The sequence below is a fragment of the Ostrinia furnacalis genome, unplaced genomic scaffold (genome assembly GCF_004193835.3).
Source record: "Ostrinia furnacalis isolate ACB-3 unplaced genomic scaffold, ASM419383v2 OfSCF4362, whole genome shotgun sequence".
Taxonomy (NCBI): domain Eukaryota; kingdom Metazoa; phylum Arthropoda; class Insecta; order Lepidoptera; family Crambidae; genus Ostrinia; species Ostrinia furnacalis.
Genome location: NW_021134601.1, coordinates 46,673 through 61,307, shown reverse-complemented (window position 1 = coordinate 61,307; position 14,635 = coordinate 46,673). Strand labels below are relative to the sequence as shown.

General features: G+C 35.0%; 1 protein-coding gene across 2 annotated transcripts; it reads right to left on the bottom strand.

Moving 5' to 3' along the window:
* Positions 1-852: 852 nt before the first annotated feature.
* LOC114359393 (microtubule-associated proteins 1A/1B light chain 3B) lies at positions 853-13,905 on the bottom strand. 2 transcript variants are annotated; one of them, XM_028313784.1, is made up of 8 exons: positions 10,640-10,948; positions 9,201-9,256; positions 8,813-8,947; positions 7,583-7,721; positions 7,177-7,238; positions 6,763-6,897; positions 5,952-6,090; positions 853-1,070 (listed from the first exon to the last, which is right to left on the bottom strand). In XM_028313784.1, exons 1-7 carry the CDS (start codon positions 10,722-10,724, stop codon positions 5,959-5,961), a joined length of 744 nt encoding a protein of 247 aa, XP_028169585.1. In that variant the 5' UTR covers positions 10,725-10,948; the 3' UTR covers positions 853-1,070; positions 5,952-5,958. The 2 variants fall into 2 exon arrangements, with proteins under 2 accessions (XP_028169585.1, XP_028169586.1); XM_028313785.1 differs by lacking the exons at positions 853-1,070; positions 10,640-10,948 and adding exons at positions 13,453-13,557; positions 13,731-13,905 and having other exon boundaries at positions 5,959-6,090.
* Positions 13,906-14,635: the final 730 nt, after the last annotated feature.

Here is a 14,635-nt window from a genome sequence, read left to right as displayed (position 1 = left end):
ATAATAATGATATCGATACTTCTTATCTATGTTGATGACTTCCTATAGTTTGTGATTCCTATCGGCAAAAGTAAGCCTAGGCGCAGACCACCGATTTTTACTTCGACGATAGTTGGGCCCGATACTAATTTGTTTCATACAAAATGTAATCGAATCGGCCGATACCAAATCGGTGTAATGTGCGCACTTTCATACGTCTCCGTACTGATTAACAGCCCGATCCAACTATCGGCCAACTAAAAATCGTTGATCTGCGCCTAGGCTAAAATTGATCTATTGATTTTTTCTAAATTATTAACGGGAGCAGATGGGAACTAGCTCAGTGGCTCGCCAAGTGAACGGTCGTGGATTTGAATCCGACCTGAGACAGTCTATTTTTCTTTCTCTTTTATCGATTTTTATCTAAAATAGGATTAGATGTCTATCATTCAAGTGAGAAAATCGAAATACCTATCATCTAACTAGTGATTAGTTGAAAAAATGATCGGGTAAAGGAAAATAAATAAAAGAATTAAGAATTTATTGACATGTAAAGAATAATTACATAGATACACACTGACACATCAATAGGCAAAAAATCAGTAGTAAAATGCTGATAATAATAATATAACATTTAAAACTTTTGACACCACTACATAAATATCTGAGATCATAAAATTTAGTAAGCACCATGCGAGTGGGACATGTAAATGTTCAAATAAATCATAAATTACTGCAATGATATATTCTTAAATTAATGTTCTGGGTTAAACTTATAAAAATAACTTAAATTTTATTATAACTACTTAATATTAATGATAACAAAAATAATTAATTAATACAGTCAGACTCTAAAAACGTACACAATGCAGGTCTTCTAGACGGAACTGTTTTTCTTTTCAACGACTTAAAAAGGGGTATTATTTCGACAAGGTTTTTATTCGGATCTATCTCTCTCTCTCTCTCTTTGACTCCCGTCGTCTTAAACCTAAACTTAACTATCACATTCAATCAGAAATACTATCAGTCTTTACATTATAAGAAGACAGTTTCAGGAACCGATGAATCATCAATCAAGATTGGAAGCGTACCTGGAACAAAAGAAATAATTCTTAGTGCCATGTTATTAGAAAAAGTTTTAAGCAGGTATACACCGTTTAATCGGAGAAACCCTGCAGATTGAGCTTGCCTAGAACGTAATCTAAATACTTAGTAATTTGGCCAATGGCCATTTCGATCTTTTATTTTCCCAGTACATAATAATCTTGAACACCCTATAAAACTATTCATCTCGTTTCATCTTGTTTAACGTCATATCTTCAACATAAATGGCTAATAATGCAGCCGAGTATAACTGAACTCTTCATACATTAGTCACGTTGACTAAATAAGCTCTATCTCGCAGTCAATTACCGATTGATCTTTCAACTAACGAAACGAACAATCGATAAGATACAGCATCACTGAAATAGCAACGGAAATTCACAATCGTGGGGACTCTCCACTCAGTCTGCCCAGCGACAAACCCTGGGGGGCTAGATAGGAAAGGACATAAATCCATAATATCACAAAGAGAAATACACTCGCTCCTATGAAGCTTGTTTGCGACGACGACCCCTGATAAACTTATTATTATGACATAAATACAATTACCCGAGAGCCGTATGGAATAATACAAGCCCATTTAAAACCGTATCGGTCGACGGTGCTAACTGGGACAAACAACTGTCCATTCATTCAGGAGATTTCGAGAAAATACTACATTATTTATTTACGGGTCGCCCACTTATCGATTACGGTTGCTATTTGAGGAACTTGTTTTTATTTGTGGGCCACATGAGCCTAGTGATTTATCAGTGAGTTTATTTTTAGATTTGTGCCTTGTTTTTGTCATTAAACAAAATTACCCCTCGATAACATCTTAAGTTAATACAGAACTTATATGATAAAATTAACCAGTTTACATTGTCCGACGCGGCTAAATTGATATTTTTATTAATTAAAAGTTTATAACTCTAGCTTTGTAAATTGTAAGGTTAGGTTACGATAGGACTGGCATGTCTACACATAGACAAAAGTCCTTACATTTTATAAGAATAACAAAAAAATTAACCAGTTTAACTTTATTAATGTAATTTAATACCTTCTTTACTGTAAGTAATGCCTAAAAGGAGCCACGATAGATGTGTGGAAAGGGAATAGTCATAGTGTCTTCTTTGAAAAATCTAAGGCTTAGTAAAACCTAGGTACCTACTATTAGCTTATTGGTGAAAGTAAGAAACCAATAAACTCGTTCATTACTACTGTTTTGCGGAAAGGGTCGACTACCTACAACAATACAATACTGGCTGACTTATCAGTTGCAATTAAAAATTATTAAACAATGCTGATAAGTTTTGAAAAACAACTTGAGGGCAACGCAAGGGCTCGGACAGTTTGATAAATGCAGTAAAAGAGATACCAACTTAAGAAAAACAAGAAATAATTGATAAATTAATTAATTAATGTACAATTTATCGGTTGCCACGACGTGATGCATGTGGTATCTTCTTTCCAAATTATTGTAATTTAACAATTATAATTTCTATAATACGAGGGCTGCACTAAAAGTATCGGGAATGGAATATTTCCACTGTTCCAGTCATATTAAAATCTATTTAATTGCAAACTCCAGGGTTTTAAAAATCGTATACCATTTATTTATTTAAAAAAAGATTCTCGGTCGTATCACAAGGTCTAGTCAAACTTGTTTAGTCGTTGAGAAAATGGAATTGACTCGAGAAAATTCAAGAGCGATGATTTATTATGACTTTCGGAGTGGTTTAACACAAAAACAGTGTGTTGACCGGATGATTTCTGCATTTGGTAATGAAGCCCCATCCAAAACCACAATTTATCGCTGGTTTCCTGAATTTCAACGTGGACGTGTCAAGCTCAGTGATGATCCCCGTCAAGGTCGTCCAAAAACTGCAGTCACCTAAGAAAACGTTGATGCTGTGCGTAAGCTGATTGAAGAAGATCGACATGTGATATACCGCGAAATTCAGGCAACTTTAGACATTGGCATGAGCCAAATACAAATAATCTTGCATGAACAACTAGGTGTAAAAAAGTTGTTTTCCCGATGGATACCGCATTCGCTCTGCGAAGAGCAAAAAGCGGCTCGCGTTACTTGGTGCGTCAGAACTCTCGGGAGATTACATGCAGGATCCTCAAATGCTGTATACAACATCGTATCAGGTGACGAATCATGGATATACGCGTACGAACCCGAAACAAAAAACCAGTCACGAGTTTGGGTGTTCGAAAATGAATTAAAGCCAACAAAAATTGTTCGTTCACGTAATGATTTCTATACTTTCCCTAAAATAAAGAATAAATTGCGTGGTCAGAGATTTTCATCACCTGAAGAAGCTGTGGAAGCCTACAAAACGGCCATTTTGGAGACCCAAACTTCCGAATGCAATGGTTGCTTCAATGATTGGTTTCGTGTATGGAAAAATGTGACAAATTTCGCGGAGAATACTTTAAAAAGCAATAAATACATTTTTAAATAGTAATGTTGTTTCACTTCCTTGATTCCCGAAATTTTCAGTGCCGCCCTCGTAGTCTCATGAAAACATCTGGCTACAATGGCGACAAACCCCGTAATAAGTGTCATTTATAAATATTCAACCTAATTAGATAAAAAATAACAATTATTTATAATGATTAAAATAACAGGCCCCCACGTATAATGCAATAAATAAGTAAATTGCTACAAAACAAACTTGATATGATAAAAAACTGTCCTTGTGTTTGATTTATGAAAGAAATTGTCATTTGTTTCAATTTATTGACGCTGATTAAAAGTTGAACAACAAGGGAATGTACTACATATGGCTTACTACATAATAAAACAGTATAAATGCTGTAATTTATATTAATATAGCGCGGTAGTTAAAAGTTGCAATAGTTACATGAAATTACCTTTATCTGGTTTATTGTTAGATAACTAGTCGGTTGTGAATTGTCGTGAGTTCAAACAATAACCTCCGGTCAATATGTAACAATAAATGTCAGATTCCAAGTATCTAGTGTGAACAACAAGAAACTAATCAAGATTTATGCGTTGATCCTTGCGGCCTTTGGCAATCGTGTGTTTGTTGCCTACTGAAACTGTGGACCATTTAGGTGCGTTTTATGTCTTACTTTTAAAATTTATTAAAGTAGCGTTTTCAGGAAGATTCTACTCAAGATTATGAATAACTTACTATGGGATCAATATCCTTCCCAGAAAATCGATAATATACCTACATACGAGGGCTGCACTAAAAGTATCGGGAATGGAATATTTCCACTGTTCCTGTCATATTAAAATCTATTTAATTGCAAACTCCAGGGTTTTTAAAATCGTTTACCATTTATTTATTTAAAAAAAGATTCTCGGTCGTATCACAAGGTCTTGTCAAACTTGTTTAGTCGTTGAGAAAATGGATTGACTCGAGAAAATTCAAGAGCGATGATTTATTATGACTTTTGAAGTGGTTTAACACAAAAACAGTGTGTTGACCGGATGATTTCTGCATTTGGTAATGAAGCCCCATCCAAAACCACAATTTATCGCTGGTTTCCTGAATTTCAACGTGGACGTGTCAAGTTCAGTGATGATCCCCGTCAAGGTCGTCCAAAAACTGCAGTCAACTAAGAAAACGTTGATGCTGTGCGTAAGCTGATTGAAGAAGATCGACATGTGATATACCGCGAAATTCAGGCAACTTTAGACATTGGCATGAGTCAAATACAAATAATCTTGCATGAACAATTAGGTGTAAAAAAGTTGTTTTCCCGATGGATACCGCATTCGCTCTGTGAAGAGCAAAAAGCGGCTCGCGTTACTTGGTGCGTCAGAACTCTCGGGAGATTACATGCAGGATCCTCAAATGCTGTATACAACATCGTATCAGGTGACGAATCATGGATATACGCGTACGAACCCGAAACAAAAAACCAGTCACGAGTTTGGGTGTTCGAAAATGAATTAAAGCCAACAAAAATTGTTCGTTCACGGAGTGTTGCAAAAAAAATGGTGGCCACGTTTGTCTCCAAAACCGGCCATGTTGCGACTATTCCTCTTGGGGGACAAAGAACGGTTAATGCAGATTAGTATGCTAGCATTTGTTTGCCACAGGTCGTTTCTGAACTCCGTAAAGAGAACTGCAACCGCCGCATCATCCTCCATCACGACAATGCGAGTTCTCACACCGCGCACTGAACAAAAGAGTTTTTAGAGCAAGAAAACATAGAATTATTAGTCCATCCGCCGTACAGCCCCGACCTAAGCCCTAATGATTTCTATACTTTCCCTAAAATAAAGAATAAATTGCGTGGTCAGAGATTTTCATCACCTGAAGAAGCTGTGGACGCCTACAAAACGGTCATTTTGGAGACCCAAACTTCCGAATGCAATGGTTGCTTCAATAATTGGTTTCGTGTATGGAAAAAATGTGTCAAATTTCGCGGAGAATACTTTAAAAAGCAATAAATACATTTTTAAATAGTAATGTTGTTTCACTTCCTTGATTCCCGAAATTTTCAGTGCCGCCCTCGTACTTTATCATAATTATCTACTAATCGCCAATGGATGTTACAGAGATTCCATTTAGCCTAGGCCCAGACCATCAACTTTTAGTTGGCCGATAGTTTTGGTCCGAATCGGCCAAATCAAATCGGTGTAATGTGCGCACTTCCATACATGCCCATACAGATTAACTGCCCGACTAAACTATCTGCCGACAAAAAATCGGTGGTCTGCGCCTAGGCTTAGATTCCGAAACTTCAGAACTTCCAATTGATTTTGCACTTCCGATTCGGTTCCAGTCGGATTTCGGTTTCGATAAAACAAAATTAAACAATTCTGGTTCCGATTTTACTACTTTCGTAACAACTCTAGTGTCAAGTACCCTAGTGTTTACAAAGTAAAAGAAACTTACCATCGGTTCACCCGAAGACTTGCTGCGCGGCGTAGGTGATGTGCAGGTAGCCGTCGGCGCCGCGGAACTCTTCATACGCCTGCGCCATGGTCATGCTGTGGCTGACCAGCACCTTGTCATTCACCAGCAGGTACAAGGCCTGTATGGGAAAGTGAGCCTTGTTCATTTGTGTTTGAGTTCAAGTTTGTTAAAACAGCGTGTTAGAGATGAGGTTGGGTCTTCACCAGTTTAAGCACGTTGTTAAGATGATAGACACGGCAATATCACGATAGTGCTGCCACGATTGTGTTTTGTTTAGGTATTACAATATTATGTATTTTAGGTTGACATAAACCCACCCTTCCTTTTCCATAAATCTAAAACACGTAGGACTCAACCCAGTTTTCTACCGAAACATGTTTCTTTTCACTGAGTAAGTAGGTATTATAGCATAAAGCAACTGTAACTATTTTTCTGACCTTTATAGCCATTAATACATCCTTTTCAGACTATTTCAAAAGAAAAACTTTCACGTCTCTTTAGTTTCAACTTCTAACTTTCAGTCAATAATGTATGATAGTGGCAGCACTGTCGCAATACGTGCGGTAATTAAAATGACTGAGTTATCTTTATGCATTATTATGACTACGAAGTCTTGACACTTATGGAACTGCATAACGCTTGCAAAGATAATAACGATAAAGATGTTTTTAAAAATCTTCGCCAGGGTTTTACTAAATAAGAATATTACATTAGGGACTTCTTCTTGACACCATGCCATGAGAAAGTGAGGTGTAAAGATTTTTTAAACTAAGCTATTAGGTTTTCTTACCTGTGTATCCCTTAGTTTCATTTTTGTCCGAATGATGTAGAGAAACTGGGACATCGTAAGCTCTTGAGGAACCAGGAATTTGGTTTTTTCTAAGGTTGGCACTTCTCGCTCCCTCACGTAGCGTTTTACATAAAGCTGAAAGAAAAAAGTAAATAAATTACATATTATGTACTTGCATAATAAAAGTAATTAAAAGGTTATTATTTGCTGTTTTACAGCGCTTTTATGCAGCAACAATCGTTACTTTGTAAGTTTATGCTATATTAAGAGATAACGCTTCGCAGTACAAGGAGTTATTTATCTATTTATTTCTGTCGTGTAGGTTATCAGGTTACCGGCAAAAGGCCGGGTGATATACTATTTTAAATTTTTATCTTATTTTTATGCAACTTTTGTTTGTACTTAGATACTTACAGGTACTTTGTTAGGAAATCTATGTCTGATGACTTGAACTTCTTCTTCTGATCCATTCATATCTGGAAAAAGAAATATTTTTAAGTAGGTAACAGGTTCGATGAAGAACCTTTTTGAAAGAGTTATCAGGCGATGTATTTTCAAAGCATTTCAATTCTATTTTCGTATGCGATATCGCATAAATCGTATAAAATTCTTATTTAGTCAATAAGGCGGTTGTGCAAATTCGTTTGCGAATTGTATTTCTAATGCGTCCAAACATCTGCTAATATTGTTTATGGTAAGTGCCTACCTACATGATTAGATTTGAATGTAAACTGAGATAGCAATAAATAGTATTCTATTCTAGTCTTATTCTATGGCTTATCAATTTGCTGAAGCATAAAGGTATTTCTACTATATTTACCATCTTGGTATCCGAAGACTTCTTGTGAGGCGTAAGTAATGTAGAGGAACCCGTCTTCGTCTCCATGAGATTCGTATGCTTGTGCCATCGTCAGGCTCATGCTCAGCATGGATCTGTTGTTTATAATTAAATACAGGGCCTGCGGACAACAATCAGGCATTAATTTTATGGGTTTGTGGCTTAAATTATACTTATTCACTAGCTTCTAGTCGAGGTAATATTTTGAAAACCGTTTTTAGTTATCTGCGGTTGGGATTCGTTTACCGTTTATGCGATTATGCGAAGTGTTTCGTACTATGCGATTTGGAATTAAAATGCTTCAAAAATATGTCGCCTAGGTTAAATATCTGAGTAAATGTATAATAACCCACCAGTGTAGCTACATAGGTAAACTTACCCACCTATTACGTACACTGCAGCACTGGTGGGTTACTATTTCCCCATAATCATTTTGATAGTCTTTGTTCATCTCAAAATCATGCAAGTCATAATTAAGCTAGGCTGTCTAGGTTTAATTATGACTTCCTTACTTGACTAATTAGACAGCTGATCTCTGCACGAGACTTACTTTCCCTAGTAAACTTCCATCCATCTTGAATAGATAAACACATTACATCTACCTACTCTTCGTATATACCCGTTAGTTACCACAACAAATTAACCTTCATGACCTTTCAAGGAACTTAGGTAGATCCAGTGTTTACTACTGTGATCTAGATGTTGTGACGTCAGAATGCTATCGGCTAATTGATTTTCTGTATTTATTGATTTCGATCTTGGAATAGGGTAAACATCACACATCTGTTGCTATTTGAATGGAAATCTACGATAGGACGATAAGTAGGTATTCATTCAATTTATTTTACTTATTTCTTTAAAATTAACAGCGTAACATGAAAGTTCTACTAACGTTATCTACCAGTGTAATTGGGAAATAAACATAGAAATTTTCTTGCAGCGTCTAGCAAACAATGTTTTTACTTATGTGCTAAAACTTTGATTTATCGTTTCAGCCAAATGACACTCACTGCTGGACAACTGCCTCCCCCAAGGAGTCCCACAACGACCGGTGCTCCATTGCCCGCATCCATAATAATTTCCCGCGACTTTCACCAGATCGTCAGTCCACCTAGTGGGAGGCCTGACCACACTACGTCTTCCGGTCTTTGATTTATCAATGAAACTTAAAGCTGTCATGTCTAAACGTAGGATAGGAACATAATGACTTACTTGGTTTGGCTTAATTCTTATCCTGTTCCTTATTATGACTAGAAACTGTGACATTGTAATATCTCCGGGCACTAAAAACTTCGTCTTGTCCAGCGACGGCAAACTTTTATCTTTGTGGTATTTTTCGACTATTAACTGAAAACAAAAGGAAAGTTTAAATTGACGATATTTAAAGTATAAGTACCAAACTATAAGTTCAAATTGCAGCTAAGAAAATAAATTCTATAATGAATTTTGGACCACATACAAAGAAGTTGGTAAGTTTGTAGGTAAGTAAGTAGTAACATTATTAAGTGATGATAGTAATTTTATTAGATTGCAATGCTAGGAAGGATCACTGCACTCTTCAACAACTTGAAAGAAATCAGAAACACTTAATGTCACTTACCGGTATTTTATTTGGAAATTTTGTTTTGATAGCCAACACTTCTTCTTTTCTGCTCACTACAATAAAAAAAAAACTAATCATACAGGGTGTTATAAAAAAAATAATAAAATGGTATCCGCCTGTGGAGGACAACGCTACTGAAATCTTCCCTTTCTTTAGTTAACCCCTACTGGTGGACACGGCTAGGAAAAATTAGGTCTTGTCTAATGGTGGAGAAACCACGACAAACGACATCGGAATAGACGTCTAGGTATTTTTTAAGATTTCAACAAGATCAAAAGCATATCAAAAGTAAGTATTATTAGCGTATTTACCGAGAATATTCAATCTAATTTAATTGAATTTGTCCCGCTTTAGGCAGTTCGATTTTTTCAAGTTGTATTTAAAGTCTAATTTAATTTAATCAATATATTCAAACACTAATAAATAATTTTCACTTATAAATAGCTACTGGATTGTCTTTAAAAAGCATCATTACGGGTGATTACGGTTACATTTCTTTTGAAGATTTGATTATAATCCTTAATTAATTACCACTTGTCAAGCTGTTTGTTTGTTTGTTCGCAGATGCTAAGTCACGTATTCATAGCAACAACTATTTGGCCCATTAACTAATTAATTTAACCGACTGATAACAGTGCAAACAAACGCATGCGATCGAATAAACAAAATCTCAGGTTCGTTGAACTTTATCTTGTATAATATTATCTAGAATGTGTAGCTTAATGATTTAAATCCTATTTGTATCTAATTTAATTGCATTAGCACTTAAAGACACTTTTGACATTAAATTATTTTAATTAAAAGTCATAATTTACAGCTTTCCATTTCATTAAATAATTTAAAGCCGTATTTTGTATTAATTTGCTGAATTAACTTTTACTTACTCTACAACACAATTTTAATGATGAGCGAAAAGTTTTAAAAGACTTAAGACTTTATTAATCAAAACAAAGAATTATAATAAATTACCGCTTTAATTGCAAATGTAATCAAAACCTCGTGCACATGCTTATAGTAACTAGCGTAAAAACAAGTTTAAAAGTAAATAAAACTTTAATAAGACAGAGCATTTCTTATCTCTGGATTTACTTTAGTTAGACGCTGAAGTTCACAGGGGTCTTTTAAATCGCGTATGTGCTGATAATCCATTTATTTGATAGATTAACTTGGACAAGAAAAACACTACAGAACAGAAGAAAGATCATCAAGGTTTAAAGCAAACCTTCTGGTTTTAGAACTTTCTATTCTTCCGGTTCCGGTCCTTGATTTTATTAGGTTCTCTGTTCCGATTTAGGTAATTTCTATGGAAGTTTAACTCAAATGTATCACACATTAATAATTATAATCTAAGTATTGGCATCATCATCATCATTAATGATCATACAACAATTTATTTTTTGAAAAAAAAAAAACATGCTTAATGCAAAAAGACTTACCAAACGGTTTTTTCGTTTTGAAACACTGTGTCACATTATGATTCACATCGTGTTTTATTAACGTTGTTATAAAATTGAGTTCCATTTTCGATTGTTGTTCACTTTTCAAACAAGTGATAAAGCTACCGACCGTGCGCGTCGTCCGCCGTCCGATACAAGACTACCGCAAAATAAATAACATCACTAGTTTTATCAATCGACGAGGGGTCCGACTCGTAAACATCCGATAATCAGTGCCATTTATTTTTATTGTAAAAATTTCTTTATCGCGAGTGCGATTCCGCTATTACATATTTACTTTCGCAGGGGTACCTAGTCTACAAGTTGGTATGCTGGTTTACAAATACCCGCGAAAAAGTTTGTAAAAGTTTTTTCTTCAAGTATTCTATGACAAGGCTTTATCAGAACTTGTGTTTCTTTAATGAAAAGACCGATAGTTAGCGAGATAAGCATTTATTATTCGGGTTCTTACACAGACACATCTTGTTCGTACATAGCCGGAAGAGGGAAGAAGCGTTCTACCGGAAACAGTTAACTTTTTAATATTTAATACACTTCCAAAGATAATATAATCCTAACACTCCCTCTCAATTACAAGTTAGGCTTTAACTTTTAATTGCAAAACAAAATAATTTTTATCTACTAATAAAAACTTCTAATAACAATATTCCACTTATGTTTTAGTATGGCAACATTAAAAAAAAAGAATTTGACATTTCAGAAACTGACATTAATGACAACTAGTGACACATGCAACTCACTTCACACTGTTCTATTAATGTAAACAAAACTTTAAATTCTCTGCAGGTTGTGCTGTTTCATTATACTGTGTTCTTGTAGTACCTCTATATCTGCGGCCTCTGCCTCGTCCTCGGCTTTTGCACTCGAAGGATTTATGCCCTTTTTTATGGCATGTATAGCATTTGATGACAAATGAAGATTGTGGTTCTGTGCTACTATATTCCCTCTTTATCTCATTGTCAAGCAATCTAGACTTTACGAAGTCGAGCCTTAGCTCTTGGTTTACCGTTTCCATTGCTGTTATTATTGCGTTGAATTCCTCTCCCAATCCAGTTAAGAGGTAGCTGATTTTTTCATTTTCTGCAATTTTCTCTCCTGACACTTCTAATTCTCTTATAAGATTGTCGAAATTGGCGAAATATTCTTCTAATTTTCCTGTATGTTTCAAAGTCAATAACTTTCTTCTTAGGCATATTTTTGATATGACCGTGTTTCGTTGGAATGTGTTTTTCAAAACTTCTAACATTTCTTTCGCGCTTGTGCTTTCTTTTATCAGGTTTAAGTGTTGGTCTGTCACGCTTTGGACGATGATACTTCTCGCTTTTGCATCCATGAGTTTCATCTTCTCATCACAGTCTACTATTTTCTTTATATCCAAAACTTCTGTTAGACCTTTTTCTGCGAGTATGCATTTTATCCTGAAAACCCAGTTGTCGTATGCCCCTGCACTCAATTGCGGTAGCGGCGTGTTACTACTTGACATCGCCATTTTTATATTTCACAAATCCGCTTTTTCCCGAATAATCTACAATTAATACTTTCCCTAACTCTAACTAACGGGCGTCTGGGCCCATAACCTATCAGAACTTGTGTTTCTTTAATGAAAAGACCGATAGTTAGCGAGATAAGCATTTATTATTCGGGTTCTTACACAGACACATCTTGTTCGTACATAGCCGGAAGAGGGAAGAAGCGTTCTACCGGAAACAGTTAACTTTTTAATATTTAATACACTTCCAAAGATAATATAATCCTAACAATTTGAAACACAAATCCTTTAAAACTACGTGACTGTGCTGTTGTTCCAGGATTGTTTATAATTCCCTAATGTGATTACTCGTCGGATATTTTTGGTGGATTACCGGCAAATATTTGTAAACTAATTAATATTTGTTGTTTATTTTATATTGTTGTCAGTTAGTTTTCGAGTCATATTTGTAATAATATTTATTTTATGTCATTGAACCAATAAAATTGCGCATAGGAGATACGTCGTGTATTCCAGCTAGGTTGCTTTTGGAAGATTTGGTGGGTAGGTAAACCTTTAACGAGCTGATGTTTCGGTTTATAAATAAACATTATCATCTCGGCACTATTTTTATTTTTATTCTTTGATGTATGGACCCAAAAAGGAAGAAAACTGATAACTATACATATTTTTCAGCGGCAACTTTGTCCACTTGATTCTGGTTTGTTACAGAAACTATGTGTCTTTGAGGAAAAGGAATTTAACAAGTAACTAAATAACACAAAAATAAGTGAGATTAATCAATAACTAAGTAACTATTTGTAACAATAATATCTTGCATTTACGTGACAGATCGGACGATTGGTGATAGGCACTAACGCTGAGGTCATACTTAAGTATAGGTACTATTGTGATTAATAAACGTTACTTAATTCATTAGAAGATCACTCTACAATGTAGTTCGGGATACCTAGTTACATCTAGTTAAATACAATAAGTATGGCAATATTAAACTCTAGACATCTATATCATCTATAATATACTAGCACAGATACTAGTAAGTAAACGCCGAGGAAGAGGATTGATTTGGTGGGTATTTTTTCTACATAATGTAAATGGAAACTACCTTGACTAGGTACTTATATAAAATCAGGAAAATCTAAATTTGTTGCCTAAAAGTTACTAATAAGGCAAATTTCAATTCAAAATTTTAATTCAAATTTTAGCTGGGGAACCTAAGAAGAAGGCGTCATTCAGGCTTTTATGGATGGCTATTAGGATTACTGCGACTGCGCACAAGAGTTGAAGTTGGGTAGGTACCTACTTACGTGAGTTTTATAAGGTGAAAGTCTTCAATCAAAGCCGCCTAATCCGAATGAAGATGCTTTGTCCTTAAGGTCATGCTGCTACTGTACTGAATTTGGTAAACCTGCAATGTTTTAACTGTAAGTAAACCCAATTGAGAAACCGATAACAACCTTAAGTGAATCTAATTTGTGTCGGCATAAAATGCTTGTTCATTTGTTTACTGATGACTAAATTCTGCAATCTAACGGTCTTATTTAATTTCCCGACCATTTAGGTATATGTTTTTACACTTACCTAATATTATTATTATCACCACACTCAACTGCAGATCAAACTGTGTACAATTTTATGTACCTAGCAGAGAAATGGACGTAGAAAAATGGGTAAAGCACACGTCTTGTTAATAAAATGAAAACCACAAGTTTTTAGAACCGAGCAATGCCGTACCTTACTTGCTCTGTGAATAATGAAATATTTTATTGCAAAATGTGGGTAGTTACATAAAAAGGTCTTTAGAAAGCATTTTAATTAATCAGATGAGAATGAATGGCGAAGGCATGAAAATTCAAATTCCATTTAATTTTCTCTAATTTGGTAGCTACCAAATAAATGTTTTTTCTTTCTTTGTTTTTCTTTCTAATGTAGGCCTCTCTTCCCGCTTCCCAAATATAGCATCTTTGCACTCCGAGTTATGAAGTTGGTAAATAGTAAATAGGTAATGGTCATGGTCCCCCTATTATTATTTTTAGTGATAGCGCGCACATAAGCTTTCCTTACAGTAAACTCTTGAGCATCTTCTATCGATATTTTCTACTTGTACGTTTAACCTTTTGCTCCTCGTTAACTACTAAGTTGTTTATTGAAACAGGTAGCCTGCGCCTTATTACTGCGCATACTAGATTAAGATCATAATTTAATGTCTTGTAGGTACATGAAACTTTACAGTATCATTGTTTATAACCCAGAGTAACATATAGGCTATAATTTATGACGATCATCACAGATCGTCATAAATTATACCCGCGGGCAAAAGCTAATTAGAAATAAATTAAATAAGTACTTATTTTAACAGGTTTAAAAATGTTATTAAAAACAGATTTTGCGCACTCCTAAGTAGTTGTGTAGAATATAATTTGTTTTATACGTATTCCCAAGTCCCAACAAACACGTTATGGGTATCTTTCTTTATTTAGATCTCA

What these genes read in the sequence shown, in the direction of transcription:
- LOC114359393 (XM_028313784.1), bottom strand. Translation starts at nt 10,724, where the DNA reads ATGGAACTCAATTTTATAACAACGTTAATAAAACACGATGTGAATCAT. An exon ending in GATTTCCTAACAAAGTACCT is followed by an intron (nt 6,898 to 7,176) that starts GTAAGTATCTAA and finishes TTTTTCTTTCAG; the next exon opens with CTTTATGTAAAACGCTACGT. An exon ending in TGAAACTAAGGGATACACAG is followed by an intron (nt 6,091 to 6,762) that starts GTAAGAAAACCT and finishes TTTCCCATACAG; the next exon opens with GCCTTGTACCTGCTGGTGAA.